Consider the following 25,542-nt stretch of genomic DNA (forward strand, 5'->3'; position numbering starts at 1 on the left):
ATCAGAAAGTGAAGAATACGACATTTGATGAATTCTTTCGATGTATTCGTTATAAGGGTTTCACTGTAGTTGTGTGTGTCTGGGGGTTATTTAAGAGCTATAGGTGATTGCTATGGATTGCAGAGTTTCACTTATTCAATTTTTCCTTTGTCGGGGTATGGAGGTAATGGCGGAGAAAATTGTTTGGTTTGGGTTGTTCAGGGTTTGGAGGGTTGGTAAAGACGACGTTACGCAGTATAAAGATTTATGCAACAACAATGTATATTTTTTACCATTATTGCTACAAAATTTTACACTGAAATATTTGTATTCATTAATACCTTATCCATGTATTTTGTTAACTTAGTTAAACATTTTAAATTTTCTGTCAGCTAGAAAAGTATGGTAATTAATGATTTAATTTGATATTATAATTAATTATAATCATTCAAATTTGTTTGATGTATAATATTAGAGATCATGTAAAATTCAAATTCACAAATTTTGCATTTGTAATAAACAATTAAAAATGTTGTATATTCATATTTTTATTTAAAAGTAAATCCTAAGTTTGAGAACATTTTGTATTTCAAATAAAAAATTACAAAATTTAATTTTTTGCAATTTGTTTTTAAACCAACATACAATGCTAATTAAAATAAGCATTTCTTTTCTCTCAAGTTAACAAACATATTCACTTTAAACCAGACAACGAACACTTTAAGGTAAACTGGAATTAAACCAATAAAACTGCGGAATAGAAACACAACTTTATGACTTATGACGTTATGACTTTATATCTATTTATGTCATTGTAATGGGTATTATTAATTGTGCAAATTGTGTGATTTTTAATTTTCATTTTAATTATTTTCATGACGTTATGACCATAGATAAAGATAGATTGCACATAAGACGACATTTTTCATCATGAAAGATATAAATGTACAGAGATGTTTTAATGATATTCCTATTATATAGAATAACTAGGTCGGTTGTGAACATTGGCTGTTCTTATGTCATTGAGTACTTGTGGTGTACATGAGTTCTGTAGAGAGAAATTTAAGTTAGTTTAGTCCTTCTCATGTCCTTCTTCAGTTCTCGTCAATATGATATATTGCTTAGTGAAATATTGTTGTTCAAATAGTTCCATTCCCGGAGTTATTTGAAATCCATTAAAACACCAAACCACCCCGCTTATCATTAAAATACACTTTGACCCCTAGAAGTATGAGTTCGCAGTACAATTCTTGGTGATTTTGCGTACATAAGCTATCTATGTTTATTTATTTATCTATGATTATGACTTAAATGAACAAATCAATTGTGCTGTGTACACCATGTACGTCATGTACACAGATCCATTCACTTTAATAAATGGATTTTTATGCTACTGCTAAAAGGTTTTGCTTTATATCAATATCAAATATACCGTGTTGAAATTTTGTCTTGTTAATCCACAGTTTTATTGATCCCACTGTACTTACCAGAAAATAGTGGAACAATTGTCTTGCTAAAAATTTTTTAATTGCTAAAATTTCACTTCTGCCCCTCCCTCTCTCAGTTTAGGAAAGAGCATTTATATCAAAAATATTCTTGCTGAATGTAATTTTTTAGGATTTATTTGAGATCTATTAAACGTCTTTTGAGAATCGTTCTTTTATTATTCAATGCCAACTATGAAAAATGTAGTAAAAATTCTACAGTAAACTATTTAGTTGTTTAGAAACAGGTTGAGAAAATAAGTAATCTTTTTTAATTATTTGTTCCTGTAATGTCTCATTGTTCTCCAATGTTTTCTGTAGATTTTCTGGAATTATATTGAAAAGACGAAATTTGAAGAATCTGTAGAAGTCTGCGAACAAATTCCCAATTAATAAGAAATTAAATAAAATGATGAAAAAAATAATTGATTCTAACATTGATTTTTTGACAAATTTCTTTTGAGAAATATGTTCCTAATCATCTATTAAGTTTACTGTCGAAGTTTGTTACATTTTGGGTCGTCGTGATTATTTTAAACTGATTCTCAAAATCATCCATCCAAAATGAACAATCAATGAGGATTTTAAAGATTGAATTTTCACTCATGCTTACAAAATATGCATTGTGTAAACGTCTGATATGTCTCAAATGAATTCTAAAGAATTTCTCTACAACACTGCATTCTCAGCTCAACCATTATGTCTAATCAGACACTCCCTTTACTAAGATCTGTGGACCTTCTGATCCACCAGCACCGAAGAGATATTAAAAAGACGTTAATTTCTTTCAATTACAGACTACAAGAGATTTAGTTAATGATGATAACGTTGAGACTTTGCTAAAAAACTATTCATTATAATCAAAGAGAATGGAATATATTAGAGAGGAATTTACTCAAAAAAAGTGTAAAACGGTCATTTTGTTGTACTGTTTCCATGCTGCAGGTGTATTTCACATATTTGGGCGCTTTGACATATTTTCCTAGAAAAAAGAGTTCTTAATAATTATTTCATTTTTCTAAGTCCTTTTTCTCTGACTACCTTTCATGTACATGTCGATAGAAATGAATCTAATGTGTTTTTTTTTCATTAAAAAACATATTCCTATAACTGTAAAGTTATTTAACAACTTTATATAACAAATAAATTGGAATGAATGTCCAGGGATCATACTGTATTAGTGTGATGTAATGCATATAATTTGTGAACATTTACATGATTTGTACACTTTAAACTCCCTTTCAGGCTGGAAGGCACTGACAAAATTCATACCAAAGGATTGTTTAAATTCCACTCTAATAAATTCTATTCTTTTTAATTATAATGATCAAATAAAATAACAGAACAGACCATTTGTTCAGGTATTTGTTTGACCTTAGCTAAGAACTGAATGTTCCAATGCATTCAGTTAACGGGTTTTCCATTATACATAAAAGTTACTGTTCTTTAACAATCTCAATTATGTTTTGGGGGTTAAGGTATACAATCTTTTATTTGGTGCCTTTATCAATAATTTTATGTATTAATTAATATCGCCCACATAATTAATTAATTATTTTGTATGCTTCAAAAATTATCTGTTATTTTCAAACTACATGAATTTCATATCTTATGAAAATTTAAACCAAAACAGTCAGTTAAATTTCACCGACTGAACCTAAATCAAACTTTTAGATTATAGTTTAACTCCGTAAGCCAAGAAGAGTTGTTCATTTCTTTAATCCAACACTATCCATACTAAACAACAAAATAAAAAAATAGCTTATTTTGCAGCAAATTTGGATGGCTTCCAATTAAGTGACAAAAAATTGCTTATATTCAAAAAAATAACTCTATTATTGTAGCAAAAATTGATGACTGCTAAGTAAGTGGGTTTCTTTGTTGAATATAAGCAATATGTTGTCTCTTTTTGGCAACCATCCAACTTTTGCTGCTTATGAAGTGATTTTTTTAAATTTCATAATTTAGTGGTAATGTCTATAAAGTTTAATTCAAATATTGGATTTAACAACACTAAAACCAAACAGTACTGACTGACTTTACAGTAAAAGCTGAAAAGTGATTCTACAATCTCATAACACTTTTAAAGTTTACAATAAAATATTAATATAATTATTAATTATTTTTAGATGAAGATATCCAAATCTCTCTTAATCATGGTTCTCAGCTGTGCTGCCCTGACGTCTGCAAAAACTTATCTAGTGGAGACAGAACCGGTACATTTTTCAATTAATTAATCTAAATCTTCCACCTCTTTGAGATGGATGGCTTGTATTGGGTTCTCCTTTTAGTCTGTCATCAGAGCGATGCTTGGCTCAGAAAATGTTTCAATTTGAGACTTTTGTAATACTTTTTTTCAGGAATATCATTCAGATACAATTATCGATCACTTTGGACCATTTGAAGATATCCCTCAGACAAATCAACAAGTCAACTACTCTCCTCCTGATGTCACTCCTCCTGCTGCTGCTGCTCCTGCAGCCGTGGCTCCTGCCGCTGCTGCTCCTGCTGCTGCTGCTCCTGCCGGTGCTGCTCCTGCTGCTGCTGCTCCTGCCGCGGCTGCCCCTGCTGCTGCTGCTCCTACCAAAACTGGAAGATCTTATGCTTAAAGAAATAAGTATAACATTTGTAAACAAACAAAATAAAATCAAGATTTCCATTCTTGTTTTCTTTCAAAGCTATCTAAATTATAAGTTAATCATATTCATAACTATACAATACATACTAGGCTTTCAGGGGGCTTCGCGCCTATCTTCTATCGCAATTGTGAACATTTTCTTTACTTGTCTACATTGTAAAACAAAGACAAACAAAAAAAGTTGGTGAATTTATTAAAAGAATTTGTGGATTTTCAATATATAATAAAAATATAATTTTGTTGGAGGCTAATTTTTGAAATTTTGATCATCCTTAAACCTTACCTGGTTTAGCCATTTTGACGTTTATAGGATACAAACAAGCAGACACCCACCCAGACAAGCAAAGACCAAAGTATACATATAGATATATATTTTGCCTGTCTGTTTGTTTGTCTTTTTGCTTATACACAATTACCCTAAAAAAGGCTAAAGCAATTGGGCCCAAATTTTGTGTGGGACCTACATTTCCCTATTTCTTAATGATTTTGTAATAAAGATCTTGACTGAGTTTTATTCTGACACAACCACATGTTTGTTTTTCTTTAAAAAGACATTGTCATTGACAATTTGTGGTTATTTACTGTGCTCTTTTTGATTTTATGGTTTTGTCTTGAATTTGAAAGTATCTTTGTCCATCTTCAAGCAGTTCATCTTGCAGGTATTGCTAGGTAACAGAGTTTAACTTAGATGCAGTATTAAAGAGAACATTTTTAGAATACATTTGATTTGTTTTAGTGTGTAGAAGGTCCAGCTTGTCTGTCCAATATTACCAGCCAGGACCATTTTAGAGCTGTCTATTGAACAAATTATTTAATAACCCGGACAAAAAAAACGTAACCAAAAGTCTACTGTAAACTAATTTAATATATAGGAACAGGATAAAATGCACTCTAACCATAGAAAATACTTAATTATAATTAATTTTATCATAAACGTAATCATGTAACCTTAGAACAACTCCGTTTCTTCCCTTTCTATGAATGTTAACCACCGTTATACTTCATTCAGTAAGTTGTGTACTGTATGTATAAATATGCTTAACTTCTGAGTACAGCAGATATGCGGACAAAAGTGTACAATATTTTAGAAAATTAGGGTTATTTTTCCAGTGCTTCCTTTGTTTGATTTCGTATTTTTTGTTTACATTTTAGGGTGAAAATATTTACATATTTCACAAATCTTTTGGTATTGATGTGTACGCTGGCAAAAAGCCCACTAAATATATGCCAAAATCAAAGTAAAAGTAAAAGTGTGTGTGTACTGTATAGACCCCACTACCTCTTGGAATCGAGGTTTCTTGAGATGAATTGTCTATCTTTCTCGATGGAAGTCAGAGCCCAAAACGTAAGACAGAGTATATAGCAGGGAGTAAGGAATAGAAGGGAGAGACAACTGACGCAGTTCGCCCTACCATATGATTATGCATGCTTTGCAGACGGTACTCCATTTTATATCGAGCTGTTTGATTTGAGTACCGTCTGCAAAGCATGTATAATCATATGGTAGGGCGAACCGTGTCAGTTGTCTCTCCCTTCTATTCCTTACTCCCTGGTATATAGTCATGAAAACCAGTTTTGAAATCTGGGTTTCTTAAACGGGGTTAGGCAGTTTTGTGGATATCAATATTTTTGCTATGAAATATTATTTAATTTTAGTTTCGTCATATTTTCCCTTTTTTAAAATCTCTTATATCAAAATCTACACAATTGCTAAGACCCTTAAAAGGAAACTCAGGAGTTTCGTTCAACGATACTCTTTTATTTTTTTGGGCTCAGGGGGGATGATAGTTTCCTACCTGTGTGCTCAGTTAGCTGTACTGTAGGTACCCGCTCATCGAACCTAGAGGAAACGAACCTAACGTTTTTCTGACCTAACGTTTTTCCGACCTAAAAATCTGTAGGTTCGATTAGCGAAATGTCCCAAACTGACCTAAAGATTGGAAATATATTTAGGTCGGTTATTGATATATTTTAGGTCAGTTGGGAATATGTTTTAGGTTGGTTAAAGCAACAATTTTAGGTTAGATAAGCATTCATTTTAGGTCGGTTGAGCAATATACTAATCCAACTTAAACTTCCTGGTAAACAGACCTAATATATATGCTCAACCAACCTAAATATATCTCTAAATCTTAGGTCGGAAAACCTATATATTTCTCATAGGGTGTCAAACGGACCTAAAGCTTTTTTCAACCAAACCGACCTAAAACACGTGCAAACTACTCGATATTTAGGTCAGAAAACCTTTAGGTTAGAATCATCTAGGTCGGAATATACGGCACCGTACTGTACACTGACAACTGTTTACTACTAATGATACACTATATAGGTTTTGCTCAGTGCAGAGGGCGGAAACGTCATGTGTGTGTGTCTGTACCAAAAGAGTGTGTGTGTTAGTTTAAAGTACCAAAGGTGTGTACTGTAGGTTTATACAGTACATACAAATCTCGGTATTTGTACAGTCTAGGAGAGTACATTTGTTTATTGTTAATTGTTTACTTAGAAATAAGTTTAATATATATGTAGCACATTATTTATATATTTAAGTCAAAACTATAATAAGCCAAATGTTCATGCAAAGAATATAACTTGATTAAAGTTTACAACAAATATAGTCGTTATACAAGTTTATTTATTATTGACAACATCATTCTGCAATTTCCTTGACTGTATTCATGTTTTGTGTCTGTGTTAGTTTAAAGTACTGGTCTGCAAAGCAGTGCAACTGGCTTTCTCATGCAAGACCAGCGCTATTTCCTTTCCCTTTATTCCTATTTCCTGGTTTTGCCAGAACCTCCTTATAATAAACAGCTATGCAGTGTGCTCTCCGTATAGTTCATGGCCTATACAATTAGTAAAGGATTAGCGTACATCATCACTCAATACACTATAACCTCGTTGATGGAAATGAATCAGATTGCCTATTTAAATCTGAGATACAATGAATATACCCTTCACCAAAAGAATTAGGGTCCACTATTCAGTGTTTCGAGATTTGAACCGGCGCTCAATTGGAACCGGTTTTTGTTGGTTCAGCGATGTGGTATAAAATCTGTGGTAAAAAAATGGAGGAAGATATTGTGGGGGGGAGGGGTTTATAGCTCTGATGGTAGGATAGCTTATATATGAAGCTCTGGTGGTAGGATAGTTTATATATATGAAAGGTTCTTTGTAATAAATTAGCAGACTTCAGTTTTCCCTAATAATTACTTGGTATGCAAATTATAGAAGTAATTTTTATCAGGCCTGGTCACAATCTTAGCAAAAAGAATACATGGTTCTTCTGCACTCGCTTTGACCAAGAGAGTAAACAATTCAAACAGTTTTCTGATCTTTCAGCTTTCATCATGTTTGTTTCTTTTTTTCTGGTTCTATATCGACTGTGTCTAGCCTGCTTCTTGTAGATTGCCAAATTCAGGGAAAATTCAAAGATAGTAATATTTGACAATATAAACACTTTCAGGCATAAAAAAAGATATGAAAGCGCAACATGAAAACCTATCAATAACTTTTGTTGCAAAGGATCTAAACACCTCTTTAGCTAGGCTTGGTATAATACTGCATACAAACATGCACACAGGCTGGTTTCTTTCATATACTTCTAAAATTCATATTTTTCTTGTCTATAGTGCAGTAAGTTTTACGTGAAATCCAAACTATTGGGATTTCAAACGACTATCAAGTAATGTCAAAGATATTGGGATTAGGCATGGTTTGGGAATAAGGTATATTTAATGGGAAAGGACCAATTGGGAGTAGATTAAAATAGATTGGGAATTGGAATGGATATCAACTAAAGATAAAGTTGGGATTGGGATGGAAAGTAACTGTAGAGAAATTTGGGTTTGAAAGAATTGGTATTAGGAATCAATGAGTGTAGGATGATAAGAAGGGTTGGTGTTGGAAGAAAATAAGCAAAATATTGAAGTTTACTATGTTGATAGATAGAATAAATAGAGAATAAGTGATTAAGAGGATAAAAATATGGAAGGAATTAGTTAATTATTATCAGGTTTAAATAAGAGGGAGAAAAGAGTAATAAATCATAATTAGAATCATTCAATAACCCGCGTCAATTATTCAAATTCGGCCTCAGGAGTGCTAGGAGTTTGGGAAGACGATCTCGTCTTAAACCTGTTTGAATAAGATTTGAAAAGTAAGGAATCAAATTTATTCAAAAAGGACAACCACGGGAAATAACTTGATAATTGTTAATTTTGTCAAAACGAGGAGTGATGTAAAACTAATCTTTCCATGAACTATAAATAAATATAAAAAAGAGAATCTGTGAACTGTTATCTGCTAAATCTGATAAATCTTAAGCTCATTATGGCTTCCGTTATAATTTCTCCGCTATTTTTTTAATTAGCAATTCTCAGTTTTTTTGTTTATAATTCTTTGCTCGTTTTTCCAATTCACAGTTCTCTGCTCGTTTTTTAATTAAAAATTCTCTGATCGTTTTTTTGACTGATAAAAAAGTACAATTTGAATTGTAATATTCTATGTATTTGGCTATAAACCCCAAAGCCCTTTTTAATTGTCCATGATTGCAATTAAGTGAGTTTGTTAAAAATGCGTGTAAAAATATATATTTATTAAACTTTACACATTCCGCAAACAATATGGTTCCATTTGTTTGAAAAAATATAAAACTTTTTAGATATTTATTAGACGATAAAATATATTTTAAGAATGGTTTAATTTATGTTTGTTGATTAGCCAAACTGGTTTTTGCAGTACAGCAGCTGATATCCAACCAGATAAACTCTTAACAAAACAAATATTAGGTTTTTATGTAGTTTTGGCATTTTTTTTCATGAAAAAACAGGATATATTGTTATTGATTATTAATGTTTATCTTGAATTCATTTTTTATTTGCCTTTTTGACCAGGAATACAGTTAAAACCAGTTTAACATCAATTCAATCATTGTTCATAACAATTATCTTTTATTGATTTAAAATTTTAACATTGATCATGGATTACATAATACCATGATTATTAAAATTTCAATATGCAGTGATATTTAGAAATTAAAGTGAATTTAAAATTTCAATATAATTATTAATAAATTGGGAGTTTATATTTTTACCTTCATTTGGTTTGGTAAAATGGTCCATTTTTTGGTGGATGGAGAGTAAAATTCAATTGTTGAAAGATCCTTTTTTGACCCCATCCCACCAACACAGTACACCTAATAAATACAAAGTATATACAGGGACCCCATCCCACCCACACAGTACACCTAATAAATACAAAGTATATACAGGGACCCCATCCCACCAACACAGTACACCTAATAAATACAAAGTATATACAGGGACCCCATCCCACCAACACAGTACACCTAATAAATACAAAGTATATACAGGGTTACACATACAAGATGAGACTGTAAAGACGACATAAAACGTTTAAAATATGTCTTTTCTAAAGGTTAATTAAGACTCCTGCCATGAATATAGTCTTTTAGTAACTTATTAAATAACTTGGCAGAGAAAGAAACAAGTTTACTGTTGGTATAGTATATAGTTTACTGTTGGTATAGTATATAGTTTACTGTTGGTATAGGAATCATAAATATGAGGAAAAGCACTTCGTACAGTCGTCTCAGAAGTCTTATTCTTTGAGTGTAACCCTGTATGTGCCAAAAACATGAAACATAGCAATGAAACAAAAGTCTATATCTATACATATGAAATAGTAAACTCGGTTTGTTTGTTTGTATGTATGTCAGAACCCCTTGACCGATTTGCTTCAAATTTTAACTTAACTTGGCAATACCATTAGGGTAATGTTCTTAGTCTGGTTTAAACATTTTAAATTGAGTGGGTTGACTTGCATAGTGATAACTCGCTCTAGGCAAAGGTGGGTTCCAAAGGTATACAGTAAAACCCTTAAAAACGAATACATCGGAAGAATTTATCAAATGTCGTCTTGACAATTTGTCAATGAGTTTTTTACTATATTACATAAATTTCAGTATTTGCGAAAATAAATAAATAGCCATGAATATGCGGGAACAGTTTTAAAAAGTTCAATATAATCATTTAATTAAAAAACTAAATATCTGCAACATTCCATTATCAGAAAGTGAAGAATACGACATTTGATGAATTCTTTCGATGTATTCGTTATTAAGGGTTTCACTGTAGTATAAGAATAAAATTCGCTAGTATCAAAATATAATTTAATTTTATCCGTAAATCAATCAGCTCGAAAGTATGAATTAGAACTGCAGAGGCTGCCCCCTCCCCCATGAGCAGATATGGTTAGCCAGGGTTAAAGGGGCTGAAAGTATAATTTTGTACCTGTCTTCTATATGTGACTACACCTGGAGATCTTCTGGCTACCTTATCATTAGCAAAAATAATATTTGTTGTCTTTTTAAACTTAAATTTTTAACTTTTGTTTTGTTTTGTTTCATGAATAGTAAAGGAATTATAATCTTTGCCACAAACTCAAATGTTCTAATTCTATATCTTTGCAACATGATGATATAAACCTTTCATATTTTAAACTTAGATTTTTTATCTAACAAAATATCTTGGGTTGCTAAGATATAGAGATTAGAAATCAGACAAGAACTTGTATCAATATAATGCTGACATTACACTTCTTGGAACAATTCATAGAAAGAAAATTCTATTCATAAGAAATTTCATAAAAAGAAAATTTAAAAGATTTAGATATTCATAAAAAAATATCATAAAAGGTAAATAGTATCGAAGAAACAATTCAGAAATCGAACTTTTTATAAAGAAAAAACATTTTATAAAGTCGTCGTCGAATATTTATCAGTACAATGAAGACGACTTTCTTTTTCGATTTCGATGTCTATCAATCTTCCAATCAGCAGAGTTGTTAATTAGCAGCTTCTCTTTATTTACTTGTAAACTTGAAATTTGAAAAATGCTTTTTAGGGATTAGGACGATTAAAGAAAAGTCGTCTTAGTTGTATTGATATAATCGCCTACCACTGTAGATTGGACATTTAATATAGGAAAGACATTTCATCTGTATATCTGACATTTTTACAGGAAGACCATTTTACACAATGTTTTTTGTAAATTTTAAAATTTAGATATTTCATTGAAAGACATTATTTACAATGGGACTTATACAACTCAAGGTTTGGACTTAAATAGTCTCATAAACTTAAAGCACAGCAGTTAGACCTTTTTACCTTATCAAGTTATTTGCAAGATATTGGTAAAAGTGAGTTGCTTTATAACAACATGAAAAACATGCAATACATTTTCCTATTTGATTTATATACGACGTTAAATATACAGAAGATTAAATGTCGTCTTTCTATTAATGAAAATTATTGATAATGATTTTAATGTTTTGAATCTAATTGTTTATGTTTAACATACCTTGAGTTTAGGAAAGTTTGACCATTTCTGTGTTGTTGTACAGTACTTTTCACATGTGTTGAGGAACTGGTTTGTATTGTTATTGTGTCCACCAATAGCAAGCAAACTTTCTGAATATCAAAACAGATCATAAAGACACTTTACATATTTATGGTTACATACTTCTCGGGTTGAAACGATTTTTTTTGCCCAAAAGTCTTAAAAATAATAAAATTCTAAAGATTATTAAAGGAACTGGTAAAAGAATTTTAATTTAAGTATTTCTAGATTTCTTGATTGGTTTGTTCGATTCACCACTTGTTGTCTTTTCTAGAAAAAAATTCTTTCTTGAAAATAGATTTTTTTATGTGTGTGCTTTCTTTAGAAGTTACGTGCGGTTTCGTCCGCAGAATGTACGGTGGAAATTGTTAGAATAAAACCCTTTTAAGCTAGAAAACCGACGATATCTTCTATATTATTGATCATAAATGTTAACGTTGTAAATTGGGCATCCATCTTTAAAGGGAGCGTTCACGAAAAATGAAAGGGGGTATAGGCTTAATGCGATAAAAAAGCGCTTTCAATCGCTACTAATCTTACTTCTATCTGTTGCGTCTATAAGGAGAAAATTGTTAAAAACGACTAATACCGAATAACTTAGCCCCCATACAAATTGAGAAAATTGCAACATACGACTTAGACTGTAAAAAAATCAATTTAATTTCAAACAAATCCTTCAGATATTACAACCTATAGTCCTCGATTATCTTTCGCCACATTTGTACATAGTTTATATTTTTTAGTACTTTTTAATTAATTTGTTTTGAATTTGATTATTTCTCTTGCGGCTTGCGCAACTATCTAAGAATGCCGCGGACCACTCACATTTTTCGAAATCAGTTAAAACGTTTTCTAAAAAAATAAAATATTATAAAATATAAACTATATACAAATGTGGCGAAAGATAATCGATGACTATAGGTTGTACTGTCTGAATGATTTGTTTGAAATTAAATGGATTTTTTACAGTCTAAGTCGTATGTTGCAATTGTCTGAATTTGTATGGGCGCTAAGTTATTCGGTACTAGACGGCTATAACAAGTTTCTCCTTATAGACGCAACAGATAGAAGTAAGATTAGTAGCGATCAAAAACGCTTTTTTATCGCATTAAGCCTATACCCCCTTTCATTTTTCGCGAACACTCCCTTTAAAGAGAGGGTCACTTACTTACAATTTACAAAAATGGTTCGTCTTACGATTTTGTTGTTGTTGATAATTTACCTCCGAGTACAGCAAGCCTACATGAATCCCGTTTACTGGCTGTATTTGAGGATTTCTTCCATTGTTTTGTTTTTGTGTTAAATATTTCCAGGGATGATGTTAAACTATCAGGAGCCTCATCCCCTCCAACCTACACAAAATAATGTTACGTACTTTCCCAAATGCTGTTTCCCAAATGCTGTGGAAACTTCCCAAGTCTGTCCAAGTCGCAGCGCTTGGCCCCTACCATATTCTTGTCGCAGCGCTTGGCCCCTGGCATATTCTAGCCTCGGCAGTTATAGAATGCCTAATCTAACCTTTGGGTAGTGGCCGCTTGACAAGTTTAATATTCATAAGAAGTTTGCAACTCTGGATATTGTCTCTTGGCAAGTCCTCTTGGGAATGTACCTAACACCGACTAAACTAGAGCTTGGCATGTTCAGACTTTTTTCAATGCATTTGTTAACGGTTATAGTTAAAATCGTTAAAAAATAAATTCTGGTAGCCGTTCATAAAATCTGAAGCATGATACTGCTGAGGTGCTCCAACAAATTTTCTTAGATGAAAATTTGAATACGTTAACGGTTCTAGTCGTTAACAATAACGAAATTTAAACGTTAGGTTGGACATTTAGGAAGAGATGTTTTTATTATTTTGATAAACATTCATTAATTTTTATATAAATGTTTTTTTTTTTAAGATCAGCTATTTTCTTTTGTTTTTGCTGTTCGTTTATGGTCCATGGATTTCAGTTGCCCCGCCTTAGACTAAAAAAAATGTGTTGTTGAACTTACCAAATATATATTTTCTCCTATTGATGCCATTGCTGTGAAGGTCCGTGGACTAAAAGAAAACTAATTTTTCTATTTTTTAGAAATTCAAGGTTTTTTTGAAAGTTTAGATAAATTTTTTTTTTATTGAAAAAAAATACTGAAAGTTGTGTCTAACTTCTAAACTGTTAGAATCTTTTTTCATGATGTTCCAAATGACTATCCATACTTCTAATTGATACGTTATAATACAATTTTACTTTTTACCCTTGTTGTTATTTTGTTGTTGTTATACATGAATGTGATTGAACATGTTTAGTACAATTAAAACACTGATAATTTCAGTTTTTATTTTATATATTTCATATTTCATATAGCATATTTTATATAACATAACAAATTTTCGTTTCAATTGACAAATTGTCAAATCAAATTTACGCGAAAATGTATTTTGCGAAAGTATTTTTCGCGAATTTTCGTTTCGTTCCATTTTCGAGAAAAATGCGAAATTTCGCGGAAAAGTTTGCGAAATATGTACAAACATCTTTTCATTTTTGTGAAACGTTTCGTTCGCTGGAAACCGTAGTCATGCCAGAATCTGGCATGTAATGTTGATCGATAAAATTGTGGTTTAGACATTTAAGCATTCATATATGTATGTACAAGAACTGTCCTAATGACATGCTTAGTAAGAGTTAAGTATCATATCTGAAAACTGGGTTCTTGGGACGCACACAGTCAAAGCTAGAGGTATGACAATTGTCTTTCTATTTCACATCTATATGGAGGCCGCTGTATCATAAGATTATAAATTTACCTTTCCATTTCAAAATCTTCCAGTTTCCATTTAAGATGCTGAAATGGTCCACAATATGGACACTCACAAGATGGTGGAACTTCAGGACTTATTCTCTCTATATCACGGTGTCCCTGTCCACCAACCTGGACACAAGGAGTGTTTTAGAAGACCCTCCATTTATAAAGTGGGAGTTCCGATTCACAACGTCACTCTTTGAACCTTTATTTGAAGTATAACGAAGAGAGGGACAATGCCATTTTTATCCTAAAAAGAGTTGAATTCGGACAATTCCCTTCTTTTTCCTAAATTTGGAAATCTCTTTTTTGAGAAAATTGAAGAAAAATCTATTTTAAGATATAAAAACAGAAAAGCCTTGATAATTTTTCTTAAACAAAGGTTATTGGTATAAAAGCTTGTAACTCATGAAACGAAGGGTAGCTTGAGATTATATACAGAGTCCCTTTAAAGTAATTTTTACACTATCTTAAATCCTAATTCATTGCCATAAACAATTCTCAAGTATGAGAAAATTCATGAATTTTGCTTTCCTAAAAAATATTGGAAAACTTTCGTTTTTTCGTGTCCGTACTGTCCCTGATTTGTAGCTGCAAATTGTACAGTATAACACACCGCAGACTATATAATGCAAAACCAAAGGAATTATTCTCTTATAGAAATTTTATGTCACGAATTTTGATTCAAACAGTTTCCACAGTTTTTTGGGCACTACTGTAACAGATGATTTTACTTTGGATTTCTACAGAAATATCATGTACAGTCGTTGTCGTATATATTAATAAAATAAAGACGACTTTCGATTTCAATTTTGATATTTACCAAGCTTTCAAACAGCATGGATATATATAAACAGGAAACAGAGAGAAGCTGTCAAGTGAGAGCTTCTGTTTGCTTATTTGTAAACTTGTAGTTCGAAAAAAGCTTGTTAGAAATCAAAACTTAAACAGAAAATTCGTCTTCAATGTATTGATATAGACGACCACCCCCGTATTACCTGGGGAGAACCTCCAGCAGCATATATAGTTCCTCCAAGTGCATCATGAACCACGCAAGCTCCATGAGCTAGTCGAGCCTTCTGTAAGCTTGGATATGATCCTCCAGCCCAGTTATCTGTCTCAGGATCATACCTCAAATATATATATTTTTTTAAGTTCTTGAATTTTGAAATAAATGTAATAACTACTTTTTTCCTGGTTTGGAAACATTTAGCAATGTTCAAACCATTTTTGATCATGAATTCTTTTTGATCAGTTTTAACTTTTTTTATTCTATTACTGAATACAGTATAAAAGTTAATACCTGTATACTTGTCTATATAGAAACCTTCTGACGGAATACAGTTTAAAAGTGAATTCTTGGACATAGACACGTTCTGACAGAATACAGTATAAAAGTGAATACCTATCTACTTGTCTACTGGACACTCCTCCGACGGTATACAGTTTGGAGGCACAAGAAACAAGTTCGGCTCCGAATACCCAATCAGGTTTCTCCGTCAGAATACCCCACTCCTTTGTAAATTCATTTAAGCATTTTTAAATGGACGGTAACGGTACCTGGAAGAAAATTTTATTAATTTCAATTCTTTTGACGATAAAAATGAGATAAGTTTCTTTGTAAATCTATAATTAAAAACAAAAATTGGTTGTTTAGCTATATTTGCATTTACTAAAAATAATGCCAAATCTTTTAAAGAAAAAAAAATATGTTGTTTTAAAATATATTTTTCATTTCGAGTTTAATCACAAATTTATGGGAATTCCTCGAGATACTCTCACGTTTTGATGGTTTACAAAATAGAACAATAGAAAATTTTTATAATTTCCTTTCTATAATATTTATACTCTGTGATTTTATGTTTAACTATTAGCTTTTATTAGTTTATTTTAGTATTCATAGTCAACGTTACTCCAACCGTTTACCCGCGCTTTGTCTTAAATTATGATTTAGACTGAATTGCTTGACGTTGCACGTTGAAATTCATAAATTAAAAATACATTTTGCCTATACTACCGCCAAAGTAGACAATACCAATGGGTTCTCAACTTTAATACAACTTCTAAGAGTTCAAAACTGTATTCTGTTAAAGTTTGCGTTTATTAAACTTTAAAATATTTTATCCAAAAAAATGTAAAAAAAACTATCAAAAAATATCGTTATGACACGTTCTTAAGCGAATGGTAATAATGAGCAATCTTTAAAAAACTACTTTTAACACAATACTAAATTTTTTCCTTTAATTATAGGCAGAAACGAACCAAAAATAAACCAACTTAATAACTACCTGTGTTGAAAAATCAAAGTATTCAAGAATTTTCTCAGCGTATGATAGACACACAAGTATCTGGGGCCATCTATATAAACATGCACAGTGAGTCCCATAAAACTCTGGAATGACGATATTTGAGACTCGATGTGTATTAATTTTGTTTTAACGTAAATAGCTCATCTATTAGTTTGAAAATAAGATTATTAAGTAAAATGACCACCCTGCACAATTGCTGGGTTTCATGCCCATAGGACTTTTGGAATCGGAAGCTAATTCTAACAGTCGTCTGCCTACTTTCTGTTTTTTAGTCCCAAAGTAGAATTTGAATAGATACTGTTTTGTAAACATTAAAAAGTTTAGTCTAGTTTTATAGTTTTCTTATCTTGGTTTATCAAAAAAAAAATATTTGATGCATAGTTGGTAGTTTATTTCCATTGGTCTTTTAGGTTTTCTGCCATGAGGCAGAATTTAAAGAATTTGAGCCGTGTCTCAAACATGGTTGGATCCATGCTTAAAATTGTACTCAGTGTTTCGAGATTATTTGAGCCGGCACTCAATTAAAACCGGTTTTTGGCGGTTCATCGACGAGGTTTAAATTCAAGGACTCTAGAGGTTTAATATTTGAATTTTAACCTGGAAGGTTTCTGTTGTTTACTCCAGTAGCTGATCTTGTCTGAGTTGGAGTGAGAAAAATATTCTAATCCTTGAGTTACTAGTTCAACACTCAGCTCATCCTATATCAGAGTTACAATTAGAGATGGGCATAGTTTATTATTTTTTGTTTATTTGATGAAGTTTCATAAAACACGCGCCCTATACATAGCTTACCTAACACACACAGAAGGTCGTCTTTGGTAAAAAACAAGAAGGATAAAGGCAGGACATAAAAACAAACAAAGACATGAAATCAAACAAATTAAAGACAGATAGGCACTGACAACTACACAATCTAAAGACTTCTGCTGGTCACAGAAACTACACAATATATAGACTACTGCTGGGTACTGACAACCAAAAAATCTAAAGAATACTGCTGGCCACAGAAACCAAACAATCTAAACACTATTGCTGGGTACGGACAACTTTGCAATCTAAAGACTATTTCTAGGCATGGACGACGTCGGGAACTTTCGGTTGTAAGATTGCGTTACATGTATGTTACATTACCTGCTGAATAAGGTCTGATTGGAGAAGATCCTCAAGAATTGTTGTATTCTCAATACATGTAAACTGAATGCATTCTGAAAAATGTCACTATTTAATTCTTCAATGTAATATTGCCCATCCGCCTCTCACTGCTATCCTAATTCCCATTCGATTTATCCCCCCCCCCTGAACAACTTAAATGATGTTTAAAAAAATGCTTAGTAAGGTCCTTGTTTTTTTGGATTTAACATTTTTAAACATTTTCGAAGTTTTTGTTACATTTCCGGTCAATGGAATTAAATAGAAAACGTCAAGGCCTTGAACCATGATAGGAGCTGTATAGTACCTTACAGAGCCTTTTTTTGTGACACCCTGTAGTTGCACCAATATGTATTTACCGAGCAAAGGATGAAGCTTTGATCTCCTCTCTTGTAAATCTTGTTGAACCCAATCTAACACTAGTTGAAGACCCTGATCCTCATTTCTATAATCAGAAGAAAAAAAAACATTAGATCAGGGATTTTAGAAGTAAGTTAGCTAAACCAGATCTGCCAATAATATGCAATATATTTGTAGGTAATAAACTACTATGCAGGAGGACATGTTAATCCAATGCAGGTTGGAGAACTACTGGATTTTTTCAGGAGAATATCTTTTCCCGTATTTTCTTCTATCCTAGTTTGGTCTGTACAGGACAATATTAAACGAATAACCAGTTTAACGATTGTGGCCAGGTCAAGCTGAAGAGAACTTGTTTAATTTAATCTGCGTAGTTCAACCACTTTATTTATTAAATCTGGTCCAAGAACAGACAAAATAAACCAAGTGTTCTGACATCTTTGAATTAAAATAAATTTAGAAAAAATATTCTTACTTTAGGTTCAGATCTGAACTACTCATTAGTCTCTTCATCTAAAATAGATTTCATTAGAAAATTTAAAAAAAAGATGATGCTACATTAAATGTATTTAAATTAGGGTTCATTAAATCATAAAATGTGGGGGAAAATTCTATTATTGAAGATTATTGTTGATTTATAATTCTTTAGAGAACTGTGATTAAAAATAATCAATTTTATTTATCTTATACTTTTTTAAATCAGTCTTTGATAAAGGAATCGAGTATTCTTTGCTAAAATATCTAATTTTCTAATCCATATATTTTGTATCTCAGATATTTCAAACAATGAATCATGTTAGATAAAACAATTTAAGTTTGAAATATCAAATATTTACAATTACAGGTTTCAAAAATTCGAAAGTTCAAACATTTAAAATTCAAAAATTTCAAAAATTCAAAAATGTGGAAAAGACTTTATTACCTGGTGTTCATTTAGTTGATATAGGTCGTCATTATTCTCTTCCAGAATACCAGTTATATTCTCTTCAATATATTCCTGTACTAATACAAGATATATTTTACCTATATTTTAAGTACAGGATGGCCCAATTTAAAGCCTCAATAATCTGTAAAAATGACTTATAAAGGTGCTCTAGGGAAGCATTTTAAATTTTAGAAAGGGTTGTTTAAGTGTCATTTTGCCATTTGATGCTTTGGTTTGGCGTAAAACTATGTCAAATGTTCAAAATTCTCTCCGTTTACTTTAAAAATTAACAATTTTTTTTATTCTATTAAAATCTTGAAAAAGTAGAGAGAAAAACCAATGTTTAGAAATTAAAATAATAAATACTTAATTAGGTTACTTTATGTTTATATCTCAGATTATTTCTTTACGAGTCCCCAGTTTGATGCCATGCAGAAAAAATCGCCTAATTTTGCTGTTCACAACCATAGGGTCAGGGTTGCTGCTGTTCACAACCATAAGGCCAGGGTTGCTGCTGTTCACAACCATAGGGCCAGGGTTGCTGCTGTTCACAACCATAGGGCCAGGGTTGCTGCTGATCACAACCATAGGGCCAGGGTTGCTGCATCTTCTCTTTATATGTTTCTCCTCATAGAGTTAAGGACTGCGTAATGCGTATGCGAATTTCAGAAAGCCAAGAAGAAAAATCTAGGGGGGGGGGTCAGATATATGTAAATTATTTTTGTCTGTTTCTTAAAAAATATTGGTTAGCTGAAGTTAACGGAGAAATTTTCGAATATTCGACATCATTTTACACCAAATCGGAAGACAAAAACTTGCATGAAAGACCCCTTCTAAGATTAAAAAACATGTCCAAGAGCACTTCTCGAGTCATTTAAAAAGATTAAAACGCTAATCCCTGTTTTTTATGGTTCACCCTGCAGCAATAAAACTGATTTTTAATATTTTTTTAAAAAACTTTTCTCTTACATATTTTTGAAGATGATGTCCATCCTAGGAAAGAATCCGCCAACTGAAATCTAAAATAATTTTTTTTTAAATTATCTCTTTTTTTGAATTTTAATTTTTTACCTTTTGATACAGTTTTGGTTGTTTATATTCTTTTCAACAAACTTCTGGCAAATCTTTTCCACCACTGAAATATTTCTTTCGTAATTTCACTAGGTTGGAAACCCGGCTTTGCCTGGAGTTTTCCCTATAAAAATCTACATATACTGCACTTTGGAACTTTTAAACCAAACTAAGAACAATTCAGAGGTTCTACAGAGATTTTCTATTCAAATGGGTTCCCGAGTTATGATCTCACATTCCAACAGACAGACAAACAGAGATTACTTCTTTTTTAAATAAAAACCTGTTTTCGTATAAAAAATTATCATTTAAAAGATTGCGAATAATTGCTTTTGATGTTTAGAACCTGGTATATTGAGAAGACGAGCCGTTTGCTGAAAATCAAGAACATTCCCATCAGACACCTGAATAGAAAGTCGTAGTCGTATATATAACCAGAATGAAGACGACTTTATATATTATATATATTATATATATATTATATAAGAATATTTAGAAAACCAGAATATGTGAAACAATATCTCTAAAATATTATCTTATACCTTTAAATCCATTTCTATCTTTGATATGTAATTAACCAAACTCTCAACGGTAGCAAAGGAGATCATTCCTAAGAAAAAGAATTATAAACTGAAAAAATGATTCCAATTCTTATTTCGAAACACTAAATTCAAATTCAAGTGGAACCAACCATGTCTCAAATTTGAGACGCGGCATAAATTCTTTAAATTCGGACTCATGTTTTCTTATTTTGATGATTCCCTGCAATTATAAACTTCTTTCTTATTTAGTTTAATCATTAAAATAGCAATTCGACTTAATTTAATCGTCATACTTTAAAAATTTAAAGTTCAACTTTTGAAGTTTCGAAATTTTGTTTGCTATAATGCAAGAGAAATATCTTTTTTTTTATGGACATTGATAAATTTCCGCCCAAAAACCTGTAATTTTACCTTTAATTTTTTACCAGTTTTTTTGAATTGGCGAATTTCAATTTGGTTTGTTTCAGGGAATGAATTGTTAAAAACAAAAAAGCAAAAAAATTGCAATTATTGAATCTATTTAAAAAAGGGTGTAAATAAGTAATTTTCAAGGAATAAAATAAACTTGATCTTGTTACCTAAAGGATTTTCATGCTCGTCCTGCTCTTCGTCCTCCTCCTCGTAATTGTCCTCTTGTTCGTCATCATACTCGTCCTCCTGCTCGTCCCTCTCAATATATTGAGAGTCCGGGTGCAGGGAAACGTCCTTTTTAGTTAAAATTGTCTCTTATCCAAAATTAAAAGTTTTAGAATTAAGAGTTTATTTTTACAAATGAGCAAATATCAAAACATTTAAAACTTTTTATGATTTTCGGAATCATTCAGAAAATTTTAATATAAAAGAGACTTTGTCGAATTTTTGGAATGCATCTCTGTATTTGTTCAAAGCAAAAATGCAAACATTAATAGTGAAATTTTACCTCAAATATTCTGGAGAAATGAAGGCAATTTTTCAGTAAACAATTTTCATCAACTTCTATTTCTTTTCCTTCAATTTCTAAACATTTTTATTTTTTTTGTAATTGTTTGTTTGTTTGCTTATTAAACTGAATACACCCATTTTTTTGTGGGACCTCACTTGGATCCAGAGAAAAAGTTTAGAATTAAAAAATGATTCACTCAAAATTTTCTGAATTTTGTAAAGAACTGAGTTTATCACACAAACTCTAACTTTCTAATTCGTATTTCTTTTTAAACTGATGCATTATGCGAATATGTTAATATGTCAATATTTAAACTTATTAATTTAACAGAATTCATAGATCTACGACATTGGGCCTATAATGATTAGAAAATCAGAGTTTGTGGCAAAACTCATTTTTATTTCCAAATTTGAATATGAAAAAGGTGCATAATATTAAGTATTAATACCATAATAAAGTCTATATTACTAATTTTAAAGGAGTGGCGCCAAGCATGCCGAGGTTGGTATTTACTACTAACTTACCTAAAAGTATATTATTTGCTTGCACTCCCCAGTCAGCAGTAAGAACCGGTTTTTCGACGAAGCTGACCTTTCCTTTTTTGAAAGAAAACTTCCTTTGTTTCACTGAATAGTTGACATTAATCATTTTTTATTTGAGGGGGGAAGGCTAATTACTCACAATTCATTATATTTAGGATCTTGAACTTGTCAAAATTTCAGTAAGACCTGAGTAAACCGTTATCAAAATTAGACACAAAAATCATTCAAGATTTAATTTTTTTAATTTTCTTTTTCTTCAAGATTTTTTGTTTGTTTAAAAAGCAATGATCAATCCCATTCCTGAAAGTTGTCTTTTTGGCGAGTTTTCTTCTTCTGCATTTTCTTTCGCCTTTTCTTCTTTTTTCTTGGTTTGATTATCATCATATCTTGGAATCTCCAAGCTAACATTATTAGATTCAATCCTTACTTCCGGCTCTCCATGTGCTTCAAAATGTTTCCGGTTGGAAATCACAGAATAATCTATTTCCTGTCTGGAAAATTCAAAACAAAATCAAAGTCAGAAAACTGACAAAAAAGCTTGCGGACTGCTAGTTTTATAATTTTATTCAATCTATCTCTGATGAAAGTTTTAAGAACAGTCACTCCAAAACTCAGAGTATAACATTTTTTTCTGCATTGCATATTTACATAATCTTTCAGGAACAAATCGTGAAAAACCACTGTATAGAATTATATATTCTCTCACCCGTTATTATTTCCCGCCATTTTTCCAGACCACCGACCACTCCCTGTAAAGAAAGGCATTTTTCTGAAAATATTGCTATCAATAGTTTCTGAATTTATTCTCATTAGTTAAGTTATGATACATTTGGTCAAAAATTAAAATGAAATTTTGCCTCAGAGCTGGGAGCTTTAGAGTTGGATACAGATAATCCTGATCACTTCTCGAGCTCCTTGAGCTCCATATTGATTTTTCATCACCACGATATCTCTGTTCTCTCATTGTTTGACTACAAAACTCCTTGCAGGAATTAAGTGAGTTGCCACACAAAATTTGATCGGTTCTGTCGTGTTGACCACAGTAAAGAAAGTCGTCTTCTGAATCCAAATTCAAAATTTATTTGGAAAAGTTAGAATGTTATGTCGAAGGGCAAAGTGCTCCAAATTACGGAAATAAAAATATATGGAATTTTATTCTTAACTTGCCGATGCTCAAATTGTTTCGTGATTTTAGCCAAGTTACAAAATTACAAAAAGTGGTTGCTGCGTCTTCACTTAATGTTTGCCATCGAAGCTGGCGGAGATATATTTGTCATGTATATTGATCGATTTTATCCAGATTTGATTATCATAAGCTTATATTTTCTAATCACTAAATCTTTGCAGCCTAATGGTGTAAACCTTTTCTATTTCAAACTATAGATTAATAACAATACTGATAGAACACTATATGTCGCATTTTCATGATTTAGGGATATTTCGGTCACATTATCCCTGAGGCAGAGGCCCAAAGGAGTTATGCCACAAGTTTCTTGCTAACGATCGAAAAACCCCAAATCTTGAAAAAAACGACATATAGTGTTCTACCTTATTGTTATTAATATATGTCTCAACTCTATTTAACTAACAGAATTGAGAGTTTGAAATATCTAAGGTCTACGACATTGGGTTAAAACGATATAGGGATTAGAAAATCAGAGTTTGTGGAAAAGACTCAATTCCTTTGATTATCACTGTCTCTTGTGAACTAACTGCATTTACTGGAGAATTTATTTCTGCTGACGAGGATTTATTTATTAGATCAAGATATAACCTTGGAGAAAGCATATTTTGAAACACGATCATCATACTGGGGAAAATAAACACCTGAACAGAGGGGAGGGAAAGGGTATAAGAGTAAAAAGAAAGGCATCATACAGAAGGGTGGGAAAGGATATAAGAGTAAAAGGAAAGGCATCATACAGAAGGGTGGTGAAAGGATATAAGAGTAAAAGGAAAGTCATCATTCAAAGGGGGTGGGAAAGGATATAAGAGTAAAAGGAAAGTCATCATCAAAGGCGTGGGAAAGGATATAAGAGTAAAAGTAAAGGCATCATACAGAGGGGAGGGAAAGGATATAAGAGTAAAAGGAAAAGCATCATACAGAAGGGTGGGAAAGGATATAAGAGTAAAAGGAAAGGCATCATACAGAAGGGTGGAAAGGATATAAGAGTAAAAGGAAAGTTATCATTCAAAGGGGTGGGAAAAGATATAAGAGTAAAAGGAAAGTCATCATACAGAGGGATGGGAAAGGATATAAGAGTAAAAGGAAAGTCATCATCAAAGGCGTGGCAAAGGATATAAGAGTAAAAGGAAGGCATCATACAGAAGGGTGGGAAAGGATATAAGAGTTAAAGGAAAGACAACATTGTGAACCATATCCCTCAAATTTCCCCTGTTGTAAAGGTCGTCTCCGACAAACTGTACCTCACTTGAATATACTCCGTCCAATCACCAAACCAAACCTTGCCAAGGATTTTGCATAAACGTAAACAACAACCGCATGGAGCTAATAAAACTTTAAGTGCATTAAAAGAACCCATTTAAACATAATTTCAGTGAATCATTTGCAATCAAATAGTGAACTTATTTAATCAGACGAATATTTATTTTCAGAAGAATTAAATTTGCTTTAGACTTCAGTTCAAACAACTTTTCGACCCAACACAGTTTTCTAGATTGTAAGTTCCATTCACAACAGTACCTTTTAAACCTTTTATCAATTAGTTCACAACAGTGCCTTTAAACCCTTTATTTATCGATTTACAACAGCAAAAAAAATATGATCCCCAATCCTGCTAAACCCACTAAACCTAAAATCTCCAATCCTGCTAAACCTACAAAACCTAGAATTCCAATACTCATTTATTGATAATAAAAAAACCTTCAACTGTTTAATCTTTATTAACAATTATTATTTATATGCAAGTACGCCAATAACAATTTGTATTTTGTAGGAAACCTCGTTACTGAAATATACATTTTCAAGAAGTTATCATCTATCTGTGTCTGGTAGAAAAGAGTGTTTTCCTTGCCAACTCGCCTTATTTTCCCTCTTTCGAGTGTTATTCCTTTTGTTCGGCTCATAAACATACAGAAGGGTGGGAACGGGTATAAGAGTTAAAGGAAAGGCATCATACAGAGGGATGGGAAAGGATATAAGAGTAAAAGGAAAGGCATCATACAGAGGGATGGGAAAGGATATAAGAGTTAAAGGAAATCCACCATACAGAGGGATGGGAAAGGATATAGGATTAAAAGGAAATCCATCATACAGAGTGATGGGAAAGGGTATAGGATTAAAAGGAAATCCATCATACAGAGGGATGGGAAAGGGTACAGGATTCAAAGGAAATCCATCATACAGAGGGATTGGAAAGGGTATAGGATTAAAAGGAAATCCATCATACAGAGGGATG

The 25,542-nt window shown here is 31.8% G+C and overlaps 2 protein-coding genes across 2 annotated transcripts; one reads left to right on the forward strand and one right to left on the reverse strand.

Annotated features, from left to right (window-relative positions):
• Nucleotides 1–3,564: 3,564 nt before the first annotated feature.
• LOC111706982 (NADH-quinone oxidoreductase subunit I 2-like) lies at nucleotides 3,565–4,122 on the forward strand. Its single transcript, XM_023479949.1, has 2 exons — nucleotides 3,565–3,679; nucleotides 3,824–4,122. The coding sequence occupies exons 1-2, from the start codon at nucleotides 3,593–3,595 to the stop codon at nucleotides 4,070–4,072; spliced, it is 336 nt and encodes a 111-aa protein (XP_023335717.1). The 5' UTR covers nucleotides 3,565–3,592; the 3' UTR covers nucleotides 4,073–4,122.
• Nucleotides 4,123–8,748: 4,626 nt separating this feature from the next.
• LOC111706985 (kelch-like protein 5) lies at nucleotides 8,749–22,888 on the reverse strand. Its single transcript, XM_023479951.1, has 24 exons — nucleotides 22,830–22,888; nucleotides 22,424–22,614; nucleotides 22,106–22,207; nucleotides 21,579–21,655; nucleotides 21,238–21,364; nucleotides 20,660–20,727; nucleotides 20,464–20,521; nucleotides 20,118–20,181; nucleotides 20,016–20,065; nucleotides 19,044–19,123; nucleotides 18,597–18,634; nucleotides 18,121–18,206; nucleotides 17,744–17,817; nucleotides 17,210–17,310; nucleotides 16,592–16,661; nucleotides 15,709–15,818; nucleotides 15,302–15,434; nucleotides 14,308–14,432; nucleotides 13,515–13,563; nucleotides 12,742–12,871; nucleotides 11,481–11,590; nucleotides 10,413–10,454; nucleotides 9,194–9,295; nucleotides 8,749–8,868 (listed from the first exon to the last, which is right to left on the reverse strand). The coding sequence occupies exons 1-24, from the start codon at nucleotides 22,886–22,888 to the stop codon at nucleotides 8,788–8,790; spliced, it is 2,127 nt and encodes a 708-aa protein (XP_023335719.1). The 3' UTR covers nucleotides 8,749–8,787.
• Between the last annotated feature and the right edge of the window lie 2,654 nt (nucleotides 22,889–25,542).

This window comes from Eurytemora carolleeae, unplaced genomic scaffold, assembly GCF_000591075.1.
Source record: "Eurytemora carolleeae unplaced genomic scaffold, Eaff_2.0 scaffold143, whole genome shotgun sequence".
Lineage (NCBI taxonomy): Eukaryota > Metazoa > Arthropoda > Copepoda > Calanoida > Temoridae > Eurytemora > Eurytemora carolleeae.